This window comes from Carassius auratus, chromosome 10, assembly GCF_003368295.1.
Source record: "Carassius auratus strain Wakin chromosome 10, ASM336829v1, whole genome shotgun sequence".
In the NCBI taxonomy this organism is placed as follows: domain Eukaryota; kingdom Metazoa; phylum Chordata; class Actinopteri; order Cypriniformes; family Cyprinidae; genus Carassius; species Carassius auratus.
In genome coordinates this window covers 9,292,452-9,315,518 of record NC_039252.1, presented here as the reverse complement: position 1 = coordinate 9,315,518, position 23,067 = coordinate 9,292,452, and the positions used below count along the sequence as shown (strand labels likewise).

General features: G+C 35.8%; 1 protein-coding gene across 3 annotated transcripts in view; it reads right to left on the bottom strand.

The window, feature by feature from the left end:
• Positions 1-20,416, bottom strand: part of LOC113109748 (Kv channel-interacting protein 1-like) — a 29,303-nt gene extending 8,887 nt beyond the window's left edge. Inside the window, exon 1 of one of the 3 annotated variants that reach the window (XM_026273491.1) lies at positions 19,879-20,416. In XM_026273491.1, the coding sequence (XP_026129276.1) occupies positions 19,879-19,966 (88 nt within the window). In that variant the 5' untranslated portion in view covers positions 19,967-20,416. Of the gene's footprint in view, positions 1-2,309; positions 2,690-6,517; positions 6,769-19,878 lie in introns of those variants that run through there. The other 2 variants (XM_026273492.1, XM_026273493.1) reach the window with 2 other exon arrangements.
• Between the last annotated feature and the right edge of the window lie 2,651 nt (positions 20,417-23,067).

Below are 23,067 nucleotides of genomic sequence, written 5' to 3'. Positions count from 1 at the left end.
GTATCTTTTCTTGTTTTTATAAGGTTGTGTGTGCAAAATAATCGTGCACAACAATAAATAACTTGGGAACTGAAATTGAAAAATGGGAAAGACATGCTGTAACAAAAAAGATCGAGGGGCCTGACGATGTGTTTTTAGTATGGGAAAATGTAGAGATCAGTGGAGAATGGAGAAGCAAGACGTCAGCACATTAAAAAATTATTCGGTGGAGTGGAAGAGCAACAGAACACAGCATGGGACTGAAACCCTCTCTCCTTCCATCTATTTCTATCTCCCATCCTCTTTAAAGCTTAAAAAAGCGACAAAGCCCTTGAAAACAGTGGCAGTAGGAATACACTAAAATAAGCTTTAAAGACACACTCTCCATTCAAGCAGCTATTAGTGCCATTAGAGTGCTTCTTCTAACACAGTGTTGGTGGAAAGGTAAAAACAACAACAGCACAAGCCTTCTAATCAATCTTTTCTTTATAGTTTTTAAAACCGAGATTGTCTCTGAGATTGAGTATGTGTCTATTGAACTCATTAGGAAAATCAATGTGGATTAAATTGGTTAGCTACAAGCAAATTGCAGTGCAATTTTTGATTATGTAAGAGTGTTGTATTTTATAAAAATTTCTAGTTATGTGTAAATTTATAAGTATTTTTTAATAGGCCAATTATAAGTCTGGTTAAATCAAGTTTACTGCCATTCATTCTCAGTACAAGCCAAGTGTAAGAAAATAATAAACTGCAGTTTATGGTGCTACATATAAGAAGACATTGCCATTAGAATCCTGCCCTTGAGTGTCAAGCTCAAATATATATATTCTTCTAACAGGTAATTAACCAAAGCAAGCTGCCCACATTCAGCCCCGGGGAGCACTAGACCACAGTGATTTGATAGATCTATGGGGAAGATGTCAGAGGAAAGTGACAAACAGCAAGCAAATAGTTAAACAGCAGGATGAATATTCATGAACAGCTGCTGTAAGGCAGTACAAATCACTTGTTACTGCAGCTCTGATCTCCCCTCTCATTACGACTGGGGTCACACCCCTCACACAGAGCTGAGGATCCAAGCAAAGGCCTCCAACCAGTCTTGGATCACTGATCTTTGAATGGTGCAATGGTTTGTTTGGAGCCTAATGTCCCAAAGCAGTGGTCATACAGTAAATTGTTTAGCTGGAGCAAAGGGGACAGAAGACCATCTGCCAGAGGGCAGCAGTTTATCATGCCATTTAATTTAGCATTAGACCATTTTAAGAGTTTGTAGAGGAATAATTCACCCCAAAGTTCCAATTCAGTTCATTCAAATAAGTTACTCTTCTATGTTGTTCTAAACCACCAATGATTCGAATCACAAGTTAAGGGTGTTGTGCAGAATTTAAATTCATGAGTATGAATTTGAACTGAATTGATTACAGGAATTTGAATAGGAATAACAGAAATTGGAATTTGCTCAATAATTATTCAAAGAAAATCAACACAGGTAATGCAAATCTGTTTAAATGTTATCGTAATAAAATATTTATTATTCTAGTGTTTTCTCTGTCTGTAAGGCTTTTAAGGCTTTAAAAAACGTGTCTTTTTTGTTAAAAAATATATTATATTTATACTTTAATTTATTGAAACAACCAAATGTATTTGTGTTTCATAGATAGGTTCTTCCATAGATTTGCTATTCAGTAGACCTCTGGAAAATAAAAAAAATTGACTATATGAATAAATTACTAAAGTTTAATGATTAAACTTGTAATCCATGTAACTAGACCAAGAACAGTAGCAGTTCTGTACAGAATTAATGTGTATAATGCGTCCCTTAATTGCTATCATGTGGATCATAACAGCCCATCATCTGCTTTACAAAGCATTAGAAAGCTGTCTCCATGACAACTACACCATGGCGCATGTGAACAGGAAGAAGGTTGATATGTGAGCAGAGTGTTAAAACACCCGCTCGCGTACAAAGATGCCACACACACACACACACACACGCTGTTCATGATGTTTATCTGTGAGGGACGAGGTTAAACCATGATTTGTAAACAGCAGACTGTAAGGTGTTGCCTGTCTATTGAATATCTTCTCAACCTTGCATCCTTTCTGTCCTCTCTCAGCTCTTTAGTTTAACATCGTCTCTACATATATCTCTTCTTTTTAAAGTGTCATCTGTCTTTGAACACAAACAGGACACTCGTCCGTTGCCTTAAGCGCTCTATCAGTGACTAAGTTAGCCATTGTGTCATTGATTTAGTGCTGTTATTGGTACTTCAAAACCCCTTTTAGCACAGAATGCATCGAGTTGGATAATCTGCCATTAGTTAACATACCTCTAGATGGTTGTCTTTGTCTTGTCTGCATAGTCAGTGTGCCCACTACGGCTCCCATGTTGTCACCGCAAACACACGCGTGTTCAAACTAATAAGCGTTGAGTCTTGTCTTTCTTTGTTCAGTCCCCTGCTCTTGTTTCCCTCTCCACTCTCATCTTACTCTTCAGTGAATGAAGACAAGCTGTAATTTTCTTGCTAAAAGCATAGGGTTCCTTCCTTGATGCCCCTCCCACGAATTTCACTCCCTCTCTCCCTTTATTTCTCTTACTTTGCTCTCGCTCTGTTTCTGCTTGGTCCTGTTTGTTGTTCAGTGTCAGGAACTGTTGCTGTGCAGGTGGATCAGTCTGTTGGGAAGCAGTAGGAAGAGTGTGAGGATGAAATGCTCCTCTCTGTGATATGCGCGCACACACACACGCACACACACACACACACACAGATAAACAGCAGACCTGTTTCTTATGGAATTGGAAATTTACACACAGGCTTAATGTGGCAAGATGGATGATGACTTTCGGTCACACTCTGCTGCTCTTATATGCTCAAACATTTGTTGTTTTGTCATGGTGGGATGCTCCATTGACTTCTGTTGTTCTTATATGGTGCGATTTATGTTTTCTATACTCTAACCTACATCTTAACTTCACAGAATCCATTTTAAAGGGATGATTCATTCTTTTTAAGAAAGAAAAACTGAAAAAATTGTTTATGTATGGAAAAAGACCCTAACCCTAACTATAGAAAGAAATACAATTCTTGAATAAAATTTGGGTGAGCTGTCACAAAAGTATTACTGTCCTCTTATTCTTATTCTTTATTATTTTCCTCATAGGTACACTGTGAAATATATTGTTCCATTTACAGTAAAGTGACAGCTATGGTTGGCAGGGATTGACTATAAAATATAGTTACAATGTTTCATTACAGGATGGCAAATTGGTACAGGTAAATTTATATGTATTATGTGATATAACATTAATAATGTAAAGATAAAAAAATCTTGTTTTACTTTAGACAAATAATAATTAAATAAATAACATAAAATACAAATCAAAACATGCTAATTTATACTACAGATAACAAAAATTGCCAAAAATAAAAACTTCGTAACTTTTAAAAGGTTTTTAAAAGGTGCTGTATATATATGTGTGTGTGTGTAATCATATGTGATGTTTCATAAAATAAAAATTTAATTTTACTGCATTTGTGGAGACATTTTTTAGTCCCCATATTGTAGGCAAAACCTTATCCACATCCATCAAATGAATTGTGGTACGACTATGAGCATTTGGTTTCATCATCCACTGTTCATTTCCAGTTATGAGCCTTTCTGCGTGCATGCGTGTGTGTGCATTTGCAATTTAATGACTCGGATAAGAATGTTTCATGGATCAACTACCCTAATTTTCAGTGTGTACATTTCACAAATGTGTGTTTTTGATGTACTGAACATTTATAATGCTCTGTAAAATGACCCAAATACTCTTGTTTGTTTCGGTATTCTCTCTCATTAGTGGGGAACAAAACCCACAAACCTTTCCGATTAAAGAGATGGAAACAGAGATAAAGAAAAACAGAAAGTAGAAGCAGAAAGACAAACTACAGAGGCAACGAAATTGCAGTTGGGAGATGTCTGTGTTTTAAAACAGCAGGTCTGTAACCTTATTAATCATCTAAAAAAGATGAGACTTCAGACGGATGCGCTGTGGGCTGGGAGTGAGGAGAGAAGTTGAAGGTAATGAGTAATTACATAATATCAATCCGCAACGCTCCGTATTACGCAAATCCAGCAGGACTGACATAAAAATCAGGCCAAGATATCCAGAGGTATCCTCATTCTAGCACATAGGCATCTGCTTTCCTTCACGACAACCCGGTCTGCAACAACACAACACCCTGAGGTTGTACCACCTGCCTCACACAGGATAAATTCGCTGGTATCAGCATTCAAATTTCAACACAACACATTTTTCGCAGATGTAAGACATTTGTAATGGTTTTCTTTGGCACTCATCCTTGGAGCAGAAACAATGAAATCCAGCAAACGACTGGCATGTGTGAAATCCAGGCATGCAGGTGTAAGCCTCTTTTCTCCATCTGAAGTGTCTATGTTAGACTTTCCTTTGCAGACACCTCATTGAATCTGCTAATGCACTTGGGAGATGGTTACAGATGATCGGCTTACCCTTGGAAACATATTCAGTGGTGCAGATAAAAGCCAGAAAACCTGTAATCATGGTAATATCGTTAATAGGGTTTTGTAACAGAAGTACAGTAAGAAATGGCATAACAGAATTTTACCAGCTGTCCTGTAAAAAATGTAGTAACTGACAATCCATCTCTCCTATTCTTGTGTGTGCAGAAAGCCATTTTCTTCTGCACAGTGTTTCCTAACATCATAATATGTGGTGTTGTCATTTTATTTTTTAAGCTACTGATCTTTAGATAACATTCAAATTAATCAAAGATTTTTTGGTCATTGGTAAAAAAAAAAGAGAGAGAGAGAAAGAAAGCAAGATTACATGTTAATTGTTGCAGTTATCTTGTCTTGTGTGTCAAGTATTGGGCTCTTTGTGTGTGTGTGTGTTTGTTTACAACTAAAATTAAACATAAGTCTTCCATATCACTAGGCTGTTTGAAAGGTATCTTAAAGGGGTCATACGTTTTCCTTCAGTTCTTTGAAGTGTTACAAGCTGTTTGTGCATATATAAGATCTATGAATTAGCAAAGACTAAAGTCTCAAATCCAAAGAGATAAAAATGCCCTTCCTAAAACGTCTCATTTAAACATGCCCCCACATATCTACATCACTGTGTTGGAAGATTTGACACCCACCCAACTTAACACCGCCCAAATGTTTACACGAAAGAAGGCGTAACTTTTATTCTCACTGTATAGTAGTATTGTTGCCACCACTGCCATGCCGTGGAGACTCTGTGTGTTTCCAAATATGTAAAGGGCATAACATTTCCATCACACGAAGTTAAACCTGCGAGTTCAACGTGTATAAAAACACAAACATAACACTGAAACACGTTACAGCTGCATTGCTTTATATAATAGGCCATTCCTACGAACTACATAAACTAGAGTAACACTATTTAAAGTTGAAATTGAAATCTAGTTAACATTCTTAGAGTGTTTATCCCCAACACATGAACTTGAAGCAATGCCCTTCAGAAATCCAGCAGAAGTTCTAGTCCCATAAGGGCTGAGTGCCAAAGCCGCCAAACAGTTTGCATCTCTAGTTAAAAACTCACAGGCAGCTCCTGTAACTCCTGGGGATTTTAGTGAAGACTTCAAACAAGCTTTCTGTCTTCCTGCCCAGAACTCATAATCCTCTTGGCTCCATAATCATTCTTCAGGTCTCTGGTGTGTGTATATGAAATTTGGCTCTCTCTATTGCTCTTATGAGTGTGTAAAAACACATGCTCCCACATGTGAGTGCAGTGGTGTTGATGTTGTGTTGATTTGTTGCAGGATTGTGATTGTGGCATATTCGGTTGTGCATTAAAGCTGTGGAGAATCAGAAATGGTACATTTGCATGGAGTGTATAGGTTAATTAACCTTCAAGGCATAAATAATCACTAACAAACCGCCTTCTCTTTTTTCCTCTTTTTATGCATTTTCTTATCACATACGTACAGCCTGATCGCTCCGCTTTTCAAAACCTTAAAATCGCCTCCTCCATGCTTCAGCTTTGAGCGTTACAGGAGGCAATCATTTTTGTCATTTTTTGCCATGTAATACTTTCATAACCCATAATGCCTTGTATGGAGCCCATGACAGGATATGCCAACACATTCGCACATGCACACGCTGCACATTCACTTTATCAAAACTAAATTAGGCTAATTAAAATTGCTGTTTGCTTGCCCTTTGAGATATAAATTCTGGCATTTGTGGAAGTGAATAAAAAAATATTCTCTCTATGAACTATAACACAACCCCAAGAGGAGTTTTTCTAATTTAGCTAACTTCAAGTGGCATAGTTGCAATTTTGTTGTCCAAAAATGATCTAGGTTAGAAACACACACGCAGACATTCGAGTTAAGTCTACATTAAGTAGAACAAGAAGGACAAATATATATATAAAGTTATATATTCTAATCCTCTAGATCTTCTCATCTACTCATCTACCACTCCTTTCTCACAAATGACTTATTAATGAAAGTATTTGTAGCTGGTTAATGTGTAAATTGAACTCTACCTGTCCTGAAGGTGACCTGTTTGGTGTGCATAGAGAAGGTCCCCAACACTACACCCATCTTCAACACCGTTCTTCACTTTCCTCACTTTAGATCTTGGATTGAAAAAAGCAGTAGTCCCTGTTTTTGCCCTAATCTTCTGGTCTTTCAACCTTCTTTTACTCTCAGGGTTGTTAGTTACTTAGCTCTCGCTCTCTCTGACTTTCCTCCGCGTTCTGTCTGTCTATCATGTGGACTCTGAAGGCTGCTCATCATTTCCTGAGCTTTTATTGGGGGCTGAGAGAGACATGGAAAGAGAGAGAGGGAGAGAGATGGTGAGTGATTCATTTCGGAATACAAGTGGAGAATGAGAGAGTGATAAAACTGAGTAGTTTATAGGTCTATCCTGCAGTGTAAGTTCACATGACATGCAAGAAAAATAATAGGCTAAATCGTGTTGCATGATTTACTAATTCGTTCCCTCACTGTACGAAAACGTGCACACGATTAATATTGCGTTCCCTCGATTTACTATTTTGTTCACTTGATTTATAAATTGTGCTCACGATTTAGCAAAACGAGAGAAGGCAATAGTAAATCGAGGGAACGCAATAATAATTGTGTGCACGTTTTAGTACAGTGAGGGAACGAATTAGTAAATCGTGCGCACAATTTATTTATTTTTTCTTGCATGTCATGTGCGGGGCTCCGTAAGAACAGACTCATGGTGGGTGATTAGAAAAAGAAACAATATCAGTCTTTTTCCAGCAAGTATGAAAAGATGATCCTTTTCAGTCAGAGATTTTAAAAGTGAAGAGGGCAATTTCTGTGGCACTTCCATTATGAAAGAGAGTTGTGCAAATAAGGAATGTTTTCCAAACAGGTTTCCTAAACATTGTCTGCTATTGGTTTGTCAAACATATCGCCCCGCCCCCAAATTCATATCATTGGTTGAGCCAGTGCTGCTGTTGTCAGGCTGGTTGGGATGCTCAAACAAACTGCTTGTTATGATAGTGTCACAATGTTCACAATTCATGGGGAAATCAGTCTACAGGAGATTTTTTTTTTTTCATGACATTTCTAATATGTTAATGTAGAGATTTTAATACTATTCATATATGCTGAAATATAAGTGATCTGGTATAGGTAAGACTAGTATAGCTATTAATATATTGATCATGATTTGTTCCTTTTATTTCTAAGGAGACATTATTTATAATAGTAGACTATTGTAAAGATTGTTTTATAGTTGGTGTAAACAAATGTTTTAGTTATTTAGTGTTACTTTATTTGATTATGCATATACAGTATAATAACTTATAAGTAGGCTATAGCACTTTTGTTGTATTGCACTTTAGGTTGATGCATTCGTTGAATATACATACCATTCACAATTGTAGGGTATTTTTTTATTTAAAAGAAGTTTAATGCTCACCAAGGCTGTATAATTTATTGAAATATATATATATATATTACGAAACTGTGAAACATTAACTATAATATTTGCTAAAACATTTTTTTGTATTTTTATACATGTATAATTTAAAATGTAATTTATTTCTGTAATGCAAAGCTGAAATTTCAGCAACATTACTCCAGTCTCCAGTGTTATATGATCCATCAGAAATTATTCTAATATGCTGATTTGATGCTCAAGAAACATTTTATTTTGATCATCAATGTTAAAAACAGTTTAATCTTTTTTTTGTGAAAACAGTGATTCTTATTTAAATGATTCTAGGATTAATTAAAAATAACAGCATTTATTATTTATTTATTGTGCAATTGCTAAAGAAATATATTAATTACAAAAATAAGTATTAAGTTAAAAACAAAGTCTTGATGCAAAAATTTTGACATTTAAACCAAAGATACATGGTTTTATGGGCTCTATCAGTGGTCAGAGTATTGCAGTGTTAGGATTAAGATAATCACTTTAACCAAAGCGCTCTCGCTTGCTTTCTAGAACATGCTGGACTCTTATCTATCTGGGCCACTTAAACATTAACATCTTTTAGTGCAGCTCTCATATTGACTCATTCACACGCAGAGGGAAAAGACTAAAGATTCAATTACACCCGGCAATTAAAATACAAGCATTTGTGCTGTTAAAAAAGAGAAATTTAAGAGCATCAAATCCTTGAGCTGGAAAAAACACTTGATAAACTAAAAGCAGGGCTGAAGCATGTGTTCAAGAAGGGGGATGACAAAAAAAAAAAAAAAAATACGGCTCAGAGGAGGATAGAAAAACCGGGGATGATGTGAGGACGACAAGGAATTGTGAGAATGAGGTTTTGCACTCTTGATCTTTTCACAAATCTCTCTTCTCTTCTGTCATTCCTCTCTGAGTCCAGAGGAAAATGTGTGAGAGCCAGATAGAAGTGAATGAAAGTGAAGAAAAGGAAAAGACAAAGGAAATAACAAGAAAGCTAGATTGAGCTGCTTCTTTTGAGTAAACCCTTGTTCTGTCAAGAGCTGATCATTGAAACATGTCTCTGCAATGTGCTTGCACATCATTCCATGTTCTTTCATCTGCCTTTCCCTTTCTTCTTCTTCTCCTCCTTAATCTTCTACCCAAGCATCCCTATTTGCATCCGCTCTGCTGCTGCCAGATGAAACTGCTGCTGCAGTGAAGGATCCAGGAGCAAGACAGACGATTGATCTGTGTATTCTCAGTTCAATATGAGATACCGTTTTGCTAGGAAAGAGAAATCGCAATGGAGATCTCTTTATTATCTCAACTGTTTCTCCAAGACAACACTGAGATTAATTGCAAACATATTGAGAGTTTTTCTTTTGAGTCAGCAAGAAACTGTTTTAACAACCTGTTTTATATCCGTAATGACAGCAGCCAAGAAGTAGTTGTCTCAGAGGCAGAGACAGTTATTACATTTATATTAAATACTATGAACTTTTTAAATCTCTGGCACTTTTGAATAATTCACAGCGAGAACAGTAACATGCTAAAATTCACTCAAAAATGTAAATTCTGTCATTAATTACTCAACCTCATATCGTTCCAAATCCGTACGACCTTCATTCTTTTTTCGAATGAACTGCGACAGCAATGCAACTGAAACTTTCTCAGTGTTTCAACTGTAATTTTATGATACTATGAGGATCCTTTTTGTGTGCAAAAAAAAAAAAAAAAAAAACTAAAATTACAAAATGTATTCCTGTAGCTTCAAAAGCTGAACCACTGATGTTCATGTTCATGTTTTTGCAAGTCAATCTGAACAGACAATAAGTGAATGTAAAAATCGGACTGAATTTTCATGCAAACAGGCCGTTAGTTAGAATTTGGGACATACTCATTGTCTTTTAGATCATGAGACACATTTATTCAGGTGTATCCAAACTTTTGACTGATATTGTTTATATGAAAGAGCGATGAAGTGATAAAATCACTTTTTGATAAAGATGGAAAACAGAAAAAGTAAAAAATGCAACAATAACACTTTTTTGTAGTAAATATTAAATGGCCTTTTTAAGTATCACATTGTCTTTTTTTCAGTACAATATGAAGTATTTCTTCTGAAAAAAAGACCCTGTAATTTCAAATAATGTCCGCAAGAAGAAAACTCAACAACTGTCTTAGAATCAGAAATCTCAAGATGAACTTTTAAAATATTTTTTGAATATATATTTTTCTCAGAAATCCAGTGCTATTCTCATGATTTTATAGCACTAAACACGTGTGTGCATATATATATATATATATATATATATATATATATATATATATATATATATATATATATATATATATATATATGTAATTTTAGCTCTGGGTATCTATGTCCTACAGTCCACACTGTAACACTAACAAGAAGGAAAAGAGTTAAAGCACTGAACCAGCTTGATATTGTTAAACTGAAGTTATTTAGCTCATTATATGATGTTTTGAAAGCTAATGTATCGGTCGCTCGACAGCAGCAGCTGCAGCTCACAGTGTGTGAGTTACTGGGATAGTTCATCAGCCGTGCCCCCTCATATAGCCTACCCACAGTTCACAGTCAGCTTCTGCTCAGGCCTGCTGTCGACTGTATGTAAACACAGTCCCTCGTGACCCAGTAAGGACTGCAGTATGATATGCAAGTGTGATACGATTACAAATGCTACAAAATACATGGCATGCTGTTTATGCCATGAAAAAATAAAAGTTGTGCAGTATTTTTCAGGTTTCTTACTAGTAGTCAGTTTCTTTATTAATAGCGGTTACACATGTTTTTACCTTGTAGGCAATTTACTGAGCCTGTTGGCTGCAGATATATTTTTCTTTTGTCATATCTAATTTTGCCATTCCCCTTCAGAATGCTTACAGGGACATTAAGTCATTTTGATACAGCCCATGTGATTTTGCTCAAATGCATTTATTTTGGATATTATACTGCCATCCTGTGGTTGCTTATGTGCACTCTCCCTTTCTTTTGTGCCTGGCTGTTTCTGCCCAGAGTCCAGATCTGCTTCAACAGTTTTTCCCCCAACTGCTTACACACTTTTTAAAAAACTTTGCCTCTTGTTTTTTTTTTTTTTTTTTTCTAAACTTAAATAAAAAATCCAAGAATTGCACACACAAAATGCCTCACATCTCTTGCAAATGAAGCACTGAATTCAAACCATCGCAAAAACATCTCAAAAGCAACCATTTGCAAACAACTTTGCCATTATAAATTCCTGTTAGATTTGTGTATGTTACATGGAGAATTGTGTTTTGTGAAATTGAAAACTAAGTCAAAGGCCAATAATTAGTGCATGGTTTTGCAGATTTGGCGTGTGGTTCTGGTGTTTGAGTGTCAGGTTTCAGAAATTGTGTGACAAGAAAATATGTTTTTTGTGTTAGCAGTTGAAAAAAAAAAAAAAAAATCAGTAAATATTAGCTAAATGATCAATCATGGTGGTTTGAGGTAAGACAAAAACACTAGAAGTTGTAGGCCTATTCATGATATAGGCTACTCTGTCATTTTTTAAATAAGAAAACTTGAAGATGTTTCTCTTATTAGTCATTTTATGCAATATTTAGAGACTGAGGTTTGTAGAACAGTGATAAGTCAGAGAGATGAATAGGAACACCTATATTTTAGGAACAGATATTTTGATAAATTAATCTAAATGTGCATTAAGTTATGTTTAACATTACTTTCAACTAGTAGTTTGGATGCTAAATTATACAAAAGCAAAAGTTAAAATTTTTAAGTAATGTAATGTTAATAAGATGCTTTTACAGCAAATTGAGTAGTATTTTAACAGGTGTGCAGTTCATTTATTTAACAGAAGGGGGCGACATTTTACACATGATCTGTGCAGCTGTGCCTGTATTGATATAATCTATAAATTGCTAATAAACTGTCATACTTTTCTAGTATTATCCAAGAGCTTCTTGACATTCACTGCATGATCATAGACCTAACTTAGCTGTAGACCTAACTGACATCTATATGGTCTACAGCAGGGATAGGCAACTCCAGTCCTGGAGGACCACGATCCTGCAGAGTTTAGCTTCATCCCTCATAAAAACTCACCTGCCTGTATCTATCTAGTAACCCCGAAAACACTGATTGCCTTGTTCAGGTGTGTTTAATTAGGGTTGGAGCTAAACTCTGCAGGATAGTAGCCCTCCAGGACCGGAGTTGCCTATCCCTGGTCTACAGTTTTGATCTATAAGAAATTCTTTGTAATTTGTTAATTTTATTTATTTATTTATTTGGCTCATACTGTTAGAGTTTCAGCAGATGAGTTCATAACATAAACTTATACAATTAAAAAAATAAATAAATAAAATCACATGCATATGTAGGAAGAACATCTCTATCAGAGCCTGCCTAAAAATACCATATGCCACATTTATCTCCATGGAAACCATCTGCACAGCTTTAACACTGAGGATTTATGTATTCAAACTCTCAAATAACCTTTGCTGAAAATAAAAATGTGCCTATAATCAAACTGTTCTGATGCAGTATCGCAGGAGACATATTCATTTCACTTCTTGTGCATGCCAGTTTGGTTTGGTCCTGCATGTTCTGTCTCCATGTACTTAAAAAACTAACTTTAAAGTTCATCAGACTAAGAATTATGCATCCCTACGGTCAGTGGCAGACCGAGTTAGAGGTCACATATCCGCCTGGAGCGGTAAAGAGTTGCCTGATTCTCCCTCATGCGTATTTCAGTATTAAAACAAAGTAAAAAGGCCACTTCTAAAGGGCATCTACATTGACAATGATTTAAAGGAACAATGCTATAGAAGTCATTCGATTTTAATGAAACTTGGCAATAATTATAATAATGTCAGTCTGTTGGTTTGATGTTATTACCATTATTGTAAGCTACTCATTGCAAATAAACTGCAAACTGGGGACCCACTTTTAGTGACGACACATTAAACAGGCCCTGTCCCGCTTGAAGTATTGCAAGAAAGCCTGGTATCAACAGTACAGTGACTAGCAGAGACTAAATCGCTGTCAGCATGAATGGCACTTATTCTGCCATTCTGATATAATGCCTTGGTCTCATAACTAAATGATTCGTAATGTTTGTTTCAGGGGCTCGTTGAGTCTTCAGCGAGCAAATCTGAGCAGACAATGATCGCCTAAGATCATTAAGAGCTGTGCAACATCGACCCGGCGAAGGCCTTGTGCTGTGGGCCAGCATACATATGACAAGAGAGAAGGAAATGATAGATGGATGGAGAAACAAACAGGGAAAGAGAGAGTGAATGGCGGAAGTGTCATGAAAACGGAGGAATGCAGGGTAAAGGAGGAGAGAGATGGAGGGGAAGAGTGCGAGAGATGGACAGGGATGCTGGGGATAAAAATAAACTGCAGGAGGGAAGTAGATTACGTAAAACAGGACGAGTGATTTAAAAATTAAAGGTGGAGACGTGCAATGTCAGCTTAGATCTGCTGATAAAGAGAGAGAGAGAGAGAGAGAGAGAGAGAGAGGGGCAGAAGGGAAGAGATAACGTAAGAGACCCTAAGTTAGAGTATCATAGTAGATGTTTATGTTCACTCTGTAGGGAAGAGAAAGAACTGCACTAACCAGACAGAGTCTGTGTCTTCACTCCAGTGTGTTTAACATCTGGCATTTTAACAGTTGTTTCTTGGTCTTTAGTCTCAGTGGATACTCTGTGAGAGTCTCATATGAACCTGTTCTTACTTTAGCGAAGAATGTGTGTCTTTTTAACAAATTTGGTGAAAATGTCCCTGAAAGGGAGTGAAATTGTCCTTTTGAAGATGGACAATTTCAAAAGTGGTCATAAATGATGAAAATGCTAATTATATAGTATCATTTAAAAAAAATAAGTTTTTATTATTTTATATATATATATACACACACACACACACACACACACAGGCAAAAACTGTTTCAGACTGCAGTGCATTTTCTGATTTTATTTCCAATTCTACTAATGGACTGAAGTGTAAATTTCACTCTTGTGCACATATGAATACACGTGCAAGCACACATGAGTTCATTCTCCCACACACATACAAACACACACTAATTCAAGCATTTTTTTTTAAAGGTCATGAAAAGGCCATATGTTTGAGTCTTTTTTTCTTTCTCAGCTTCTTTCTCTCTTTTTTAATTACTTTTGCCTTCTTTAGATAAAATGAAATATGTTAGAGGTTGGGTCCTGCTGGTATTGCCTGCGTTATTGCCGCAAGTTATTATGAACCTCAGGCACACACACACACACACACACACACACTCGTATTATCAACAGCTCAGGAGGAACAGGAGGCCGAGGTGGAGGAGGAGGACGTGAACAGGCCTGAATAAATTCGAGATGTTGTGAATGTTTCACATCTAATGTTACATTTACATAAGATGATGCTGAGAGAAACATTTGGCACCTCCACAGCTGCTGGAACCAAACCGAAACAGAATCACTGAGAAAATGCTGGAGTCTGAAAAGAGACTGAAATTCAGCGAGTGACAGAGATGGAGGTAAAAGAGAAGGAGAAAATGTGCGAAGGAGGGAAAGAGTGTGGGAGAGTTAAATTGCTTTGGCATTGTAGCTGTCAGACAGATGGTAACAAACTAGTGTCAACTAAAGAGTTTGACTGAAACCAGATGGAGAAAGAAAAACTTTCCTGGAAACAAGTAAATAAAAATATATATCACATTTGATCACTGCATAATAAATCACCCTGACTAGTATTAGTTCCCATTATAATTAATTTGTCCAATTTGTGGAAAACTGTCAATTCTATTTCTAAACCTCTCAAACATTTTTAGTTTCACTATAAATGAAAAAATTATTCATGAAGTGTAAGTTTGTATATTTCTTTGTGTGTAGCACCTTCCGCTCTGCATGTCAGGTTATCATTCAGTAACAGGTATTTTGCTCAGTTTCTCAGTCAAAATTATTGTATTTGTTCAGAAGACTGGAGCATGTGAATTATGTAATGATACATTTATTGTGTTTTTTTTCTCTTCATTTTAGAGCTTGACAAATCCAGTTCCTTTCATTTTCATAACAATGAAAAGAGCTGTGCTTCTTCAAATATGCACCTTTTGTGTTTCACAGAAGAATGAATGTCATACAGGTTTAGAAACAACACGGGGGAGCCAATAATGCCAGAATGTTCTTATTTTGGGTGAACTATCCCTTTACTGTAATGACACACTGAATAACCGAGTCACTCTCTGAAATCTCTTTCTCTTTTTCTGAGTGTGTGTAGTACATCTTGGTCTGCACTGTTCTGGAGAGTTCTGTTTCGAGTCCTCAGGCAACTGGACTGTGAACATTGCATCAGTGATATAATTCATAAAAATCTATTAAAGGTAGAAATAGGAGAGGTCGAGCAGACGCAGTGAATTTTGTCTCTGGCCACATTCACACAGCAGCACAATAACCACAATGTATACCTGAACTCAAACCTGTGGCCTTATGTGTGAACAGAACCATTCTGAACAACTGTCTGTCACGGTTTAGTGTAAGAGACATTCTGTGCTGCGCATCCATGTCTAATGTTTGGTTTCAGTAACATACAGAGCTGTGTCATCTGAAGGTTTATATTCAGTCACGTTGTTGTCTGTTAATTAGAATTTGGAACTTTTGTTGTGCCAATTTGGAAATACAGTGGCGGCCAGAATTATTAGAACACTAATATTTTCACCAGCTATCTTTTGCTGCAGTGTGTCAGTAGGAAATGCAGTTTACATTTGGTTAGCTGGTGAAAATACTAGCGTTCTAATGAGTTTGGCCACTACTGTAGTCATTTTTTCATATTTACTTCAATTACTGTTGCTATGGTTACAGGTGATGGAATACGGGCTTGTCTTCAGCTGCATGTCTGAATATCTGAATCTGGTCCCAGACACTGATAGTGTAAACAATCAAAAGTCCAAAGAGACCCCAAACTTGTCATCTTTCATTCAACCTCAAACCTGCATGACTTTTCGGCCATGTACAATCTTAACAGAACCATGTATTGTTTATTTTTTGGAAGACTACATTGCAGAGTACCTTTTTGAAGGGTTGCCATGTCCACTTATTATAATATATTCTTATTAAGCATCTCTGGGCTTAGTGTTAGGGCTTGGTGATCTAGTTTATGGAGTTAATAAAGTGGAAAGGGTGCAGGTCATTATATTTTCATATGTTGCTTATTTCCAAGATAACATGTTTGAATTTATTTATTTGTTTTTAGTTAGATCTGGCAACACTAATGAACACTAATCAAAACTTTCTTATGATTTCTTGCACCGCACATACAGAAAAGAAACAACTCTAATACATGTTTTAATATGTCATTAACAACCAGCTGTAGCTTTAGCTACTTTTGGTATATTTACACTTCGTAGAATTTCAGTAACTGAAGTTTACAGAAATGTGCGCCGAACTGAACGGGAGAAAATGTGAACTAAAACCTGAATTTATCTACACTGTGTCTAGAAAAAACAAATATTTTAAATAGATTTTTTTTCCCCAACAGAAGACAAGTTTGGAACATGAGGGTGAGTAAATGGTAATTTTTCATTTTAGGAATGAAAACATATAGATATATATGTATATTGTATGTATAGGTATGTCATCCCTCTTTTTCTAATGTTCTTTGCCATATCCACTCCAAGTGTGTCTGCATCAGTATTCATTCCTCCAATCATAAGGGTTCACGTCAGCTGGTGTATGGATGCACTCTCATGTGTGCTACAGTACTTCTGCAGATAACGGGAAATTTACAGCATGTCAAGGGAATTTGGCAGGATTGATCGACCCTGTACTCTTTTAAAATGTCAAATGCTCTTTCTCTTTCCCCCAGAGGCTCATTCTATTGGAGCTGTAAAACTGCAGTAACACCAGCATAGCCATGTTGTCACTCGTAATCACACACACATACGCACACACACATGCCCTGCACTTAAACAAAACACTTACACCCTGCCATGTGCTTGACTGACCTTGTCATTTGCACTCACGGTTGCCAATGGTAACAACAAAACAGCTTCTGATTGGGTGTTCATGGGCAATACTATTTCTTCCTGCAGTGTTCTTGATTTTTCCAACAGTCATAGGAAGCAAGTTGTGCTGGAAGATGTGGATGCAGAATGTGCCAAATATGCAGCATGAATTTATGGATGAGTAAAATATAAGTGTGTAAAATAAGGCATTTTTAGTGCAGAGCAGAAGGGAAGGCTCAGAAATTCATGAAATTCAACATCAGATTATCTGCTCCTGAAGGGATGAAGGGTCATCATTAACCCATTAATGGGTTGACTGAGGTAAAGTGCAGTCAGCTAGAATAACCATGATGGATGAACACATACACTCCCTCACACTCTATCCACTGAGCTTTCATTACATATGACACAAATCCATTCTTAAACAAGGCTGTTTAGCCAGAGCGTTTTGAGCATCAGCCTTCTAAAATGATACAACATCCCTTTTTTATTTTGGAAATGAGAGACAAACAGAATACAGAGTTTATATTTCACAATTTAGATTGTTTTTCTCACAATTCTGATTTTACATTTCATAATTACAGTTTTTTTTTGTTTTGTTTTGTTTTCGCAACAAAAAAAAAGGACTTATATTTCAGAATTCTGAACAAAGACTGAATTGTGATGAACAAAATCAGACTTGTGAGATAAAAAGTCGCAATTACCATTTTTACTTTTTTATTATTATGATTGTGTGGAATGGTATCTTTTTGTACAGTTCTATTTAAAATTCTATAAATATCCTGCACTTCTATTCATTCCATTCTACTAAATATTCTCTTCAAAATTCTATTCTATTTAATTTAATTTCCATTCTTTTTCTACTTTTGTTCTGCTAAATATTTGATCCTTCTCTATCGTATAGAAAAGTTATCGTACTCTATCATGCCAAACTTTAATTATATTGTTCTGTTCTTGTTAAGTTTCTGTTTATATTCTGCTAATGATTTTATTCCGTTCTGATAAAAAAGTGTGTGTGTGTATATATATATATATGATATGTATTCTATTTGAATCCATTAACGGTTCTTTTCTTGTTTTAGTTTCCAAACTACTCTAATGTATAGATTCGATCTATCATTCTCTGTAGTGAAGAATAGATTTAATTTTATTAATGATTTGTTCAACTGTTGTCTTATGCTACTTTGCTCAATATTCTGTTGTATTCTGCAAAAGATTGTACTGTGTTGTATTGCATTTTATTCTGTTTCTACTCTAACCGAATCTTGTGCAGTCCTTCAGGGCGGAAGGGTTATCTACTATTTATCTGCTGCTTTATTTATTTTTATTCACACAACCTGATAACTCTAAGATAAGCTCAGCCTCAGAGAACATAATACAAAATATTTGAGTCAGAGCTTTTTTTCCCAGCTTTAGTGCTTTGTGGTCTGCTATAGTGGTTTAGAGAGACTGGTTTAAATTCTATACTGTGGCTCCAAATCCTCAATATCTTCTTTAAATTAACTTCCTACTCCCCTGTATATAGGACGAGTATCTATCTGTGAGGAACATATAATGAAGGAGTGGAGAGATAGCGGGGTTCATCATGCAGTGCACGGTGAGGTTCCGGCTCTCTGCACAGTGACAGCAGATAAACAGCCACTGCTTGGTTCCAGCATCTCCACGGGCCCCGTCTGCATGGAGACAAACCATGCAGTGCTTTTATGCTGACGCTGCGGTACTCAAAAAAAAAAAAAAAAGAGGAGATAAGAGGGATGAAAGAGAGAAATTAAGAATATTGCCAAACAAAGAACCCTGAATGATCTTCAAAGAAAAAAAAAAAGACAAAAGGAGGAGTTTTCCATATGAGTTGAAAGGAGGTGTAAATGTGTGCTGATGAAAGATTCCAGGTGAAGCATGAAAGAGTGAGGTGCTGGAATTCCTATGCTATGATACACAGCTTGAAATATCACAAGAGAAACAACAGACAAATAATCAAACACAGACAATGTGAATACAGGTAAATTTGGACACTATCCAAAATTTTGCATTTTTTAAATATATGATGACAAATACAATCATGTCCCTGGAAATAATACTATTTTGAATAGCTAAATATTTTCTCTACACTATGCAAAGGAAAAATTAAGGAATATTAAGAAAAAAGACTTTGCATTGAATATATTAAAATAAAATATTATAATGCAATGTCATATTAAAACAGCAAAAACATTATTAAGAATATTATTTAAAACAAATTACGTCATTTTAAATATAAAATAGGATAGACTTAATATGTATTAAATATAAGGATACAGTTAATATAATGTAAAAAAAAAACATTTATATAAAATACCTTATTATAAATATATTAAAATCTTTATACGGAATAAAATAGTATTGACATAAAATCTTTATATACATACTACAACAAAAATGTTATTAAGTATTAAATAAAAATACTAAATACTAATAAATATAAGCATTATATTGAACATAATACTAAAGTATTTTTATAGTACATGTTGAAAATGATTTTAAAAATAAAATCTTTATATTTAATATAGTAAAAAAAAAAAGAATTACTGTAAACATACCTTATCATAAACAGAATATTACAAACTGAATATATCATTACAACACGATTTTTATAGTAAACATAATTTTTTTTTATTTATTTAACATAATCTTAATAATAAATACTTTGTGTAAAATATAATATAAAAAAACTTAATATTGAATATACTGTAACATAGTACAATATATTAAATTAAATATATTGAAAAATATAAATTTATGATAAATGTAATATATTTTTTTTAAATATGTTGAATACAATATAAAAAAACCTTCAAATCTTTGAAGAGAGAGAGAGAGAGAGAGAGAGAGAGAGAGAGAGACATAATAATTTGTCCCGTTTTACCTGTACTCACCAATTTGTTTATTTTTTTTACCCTTTTCTACTTTGAGTGTAATGTTAATGCAGGTGTCTTACCTTTGCTGAGGGTTCCAGAGACAAGCCTCTGAAGGGACTGAATGAGCTTTAGGAACCCCTGTCTGCAGCGGCTGGTACAGCCAGCCATGATGAGAGAGAATCCAAGGGGCACAGACAGCCCCTACAACAGCCCAAACACTGCTTTCACCAGACGAGACGTACGTCCCATACGAGTCTCTCCGTGCCCTCCAGAGTGCTTCTCACGCCGCCTCTCACTCGTCCAGTCCCACAAGAGCTGCGCTTTTAACAATGGGTTCCAAGTTCAAGGATGAGATGAGCAGGACTCCCAGATAACACACACACCTTTCACCCCCTGTCCTCACACACTCTCACACACACGCACAAACACAGACAAGATGCTCATAATGTGCCTGAACCTGTTTTCCTCTGCCTCTGTGCCAACCGTATGAAGTGTAAAAGGAGAGATGCTGAAACAGACGACTGCTGCGAAAGTTAGAGGGGGAAAAGTTAGTGAGCGCTGCAGGCTCAAAGCTCAGAGACCGACCTGATGAATTATTAAGCGGATGGCAAGAGCCCGCTGCTACGCTACACAGACTAAGAACTGCTCGGAGGAAGTTGAGTGTCCATGGAGACAAAAGAGTGGCTTTCCTTTTCCTTGACGATGCTCCTCCTGGTTACGCCTCTTCCTCTGGTTGTATGTGTGTGTGTGTGTCTGTGAGTATGTGCGAGTGGTGTGGTGTGGTGATGTGGCAATAAGTCTGTGGTCCGCTGCAGCGTTTCCAACTGCTCTGTGCTGCTGGACAGATCCCTGCAGCATAAAACAGAAGACTACTGCTCTCTCTCTCTCTCTCTCTCTCTCTCTCTCTGTCTCTCTATCTCTCGCTCTCTCGCTCTCTCTCTCTCTCTCTCTCTCAGGAAGCAACTCTTGCACACCTATCTCACACTTCCCTTGTAGTAGCTGAGCAAAAATAAATTAGAATCTGTTCTGTTTTGCTCTACTCGGTTCTCTCAAGTATTTGCTTCTTCTGCTACTTCTGTAAAAGTATCTATTTATTGTATAGCCCCCTGTTACAATCTACTCCATTATATTAACAAATATATTCAATTACAATCTGTTCTTCTGATATATTAATCTGCATTGCATTCAATTCTATTCTTCTGTTGCATTCTGCTAGATTCAATTATAATCTGTTCCATGAGTAAATTTAAAGATTATGTATTATATCTCTATTAACTCTATACTTATTCTCTCTATAATTATATAATATTTTTTGTTCCTTTTATATATCATACTCTTATGTTAAAGGTAATATTCCATTAAAGATTTCCTGCTCTATTTTGCTAGATGCTATTTTATTAAGGTTTCTATTCTATTCTATTCTATTTTTATTTTCTGCTACATTCCATTATATTCTACTCTAATTTGTTAGATTATATTTTGTTAAAACTCCATTCTGTTCTGTTCTTCTGTTCTATTATGTCCATCTAAAGTTATTATTCTATTCTATATGCTACTTTATTCTGTTAAAGATCTTCTATGTTTTCTAGATTCTATTCTATTCTATTCTATTCTATTCTATTCTATTCTATTCTATTCTAAGCTATTTTCTATAAATGTGCAAGACTTACGATTACTCAGCACTTTCTCAACCAGAAGAATGACAGTGCAGAAACAAAAAAGTAAAACTGTTTGTCCTACATACCACATGTTCAAAAAAAAAACAAAAAAAAAAAAAAAAAACTGTGGGAGTTTCAAGCAGCATAACAAAAACATTTGGCCTGAATAGACCTATTTTAATGTAAATTTTACTTGTAATAGTGGTCAAAGACTCTCCCCCAAAAATATGAATGTGACAAATTCAACTAAACATATAGATTAATGTGAGAATATCAATACTGTATTGTTAGGTACAATACTGCTTGTTTTTGAGATATCATTGTTCCCACCCCTAAATTCCCACACGCAACCCATTCCAACTTCTCGCGCTCATTTATCATTCTTGCCCTGGCTGAGGGGAACCCAAAATAGGCAGACAGAAGAAGAGGAAAGTGAGAGAGAAAGAGGAAAGAGGTAATGAGAAGTGACAGCTGTGATAGATGGCAGGACGATGCTGGAGGAATGAGACAGATAAAGTTAAAAGCAAATATGAAGGAAAGATGCAATGCAAAGAGATATGCAACGATTTGAATGAGCCACTGTCTCTATCTTCTCCTGAGAAAAATACCCTCGTAATCTCACATGTGTCCCCAATGGGGTATCAGAAGATGTCTCACAAGTGTGCTCAGATGTGCCAAGATACCACAGTCTGCAGTCAAAGTGAGAGTTCTCAATATCACAATATCACATTTTCACATTTTCAAGTCCAAACAAACTGCATTGACAACCACATAATTTATATATTTATATTTTGTCACAATGAGAGATAGAGAGCGTTAAAATTTATCTTTAGGCATGAAGCCACGTTTTTTAAAATGTCATTTTAAATATAGCGGTAACGTGATAATTGAATATTTGTTTCTTTGTTTAAATTATTTCTGCCAGTGGGAGGTTTGTAAAGGTTAGGTTTATCATGTCCCCAGAGCAGATGCTTCTTATTCTATTAGACATGCTCAGAAAAGCCCTTTTATGTCCTGCGTTGCATATTGAAATATTTTTGGACTGTGTGGGTGGAAAGTGCAAAGTGGATAGAAAGCAAACAAGACAGAGTGAGAGTTTTGTTTTTATTGATTACGAGATTTACATAACCGAAGTAATAGAATCTCAACAGTGTTCAGTGTCTAGATTTCCTGTTATATTTCAGTTCTGCTTCTGCAAGATTCGGAATCTTTTATAAGCATAGATAAACATAAAAACCACTTATTGTTGTGCCTAAAACAATAATAATAATAAAAAATGCTTCTCACATAATTATGCAGAAATATGCACATACGCTGTGCAGTAAAAATGAATGCTCACTAATATTGTGGCAGACATCTGTAAAGCACCTCAGGTTGCTTGTGTTTTGCAGCTTATGTTGCAGAGAGCAGGAGGATTCACTCAAAGCAGGAGAATAATCTCAGAACAGCTGCAGTGAGGTTCAGTCGTACAAAGATGTGCTTCAGTTCTGCAGGTCTGACATCCCCAATTCTGATTGTCGATCACTTTGCAAGCTGCTGAGTGTATTTATTTGGGGTGCATTTAGTAGAACTGCATTTTAAGAGTCAAAAATAATATATATTGCGTATATG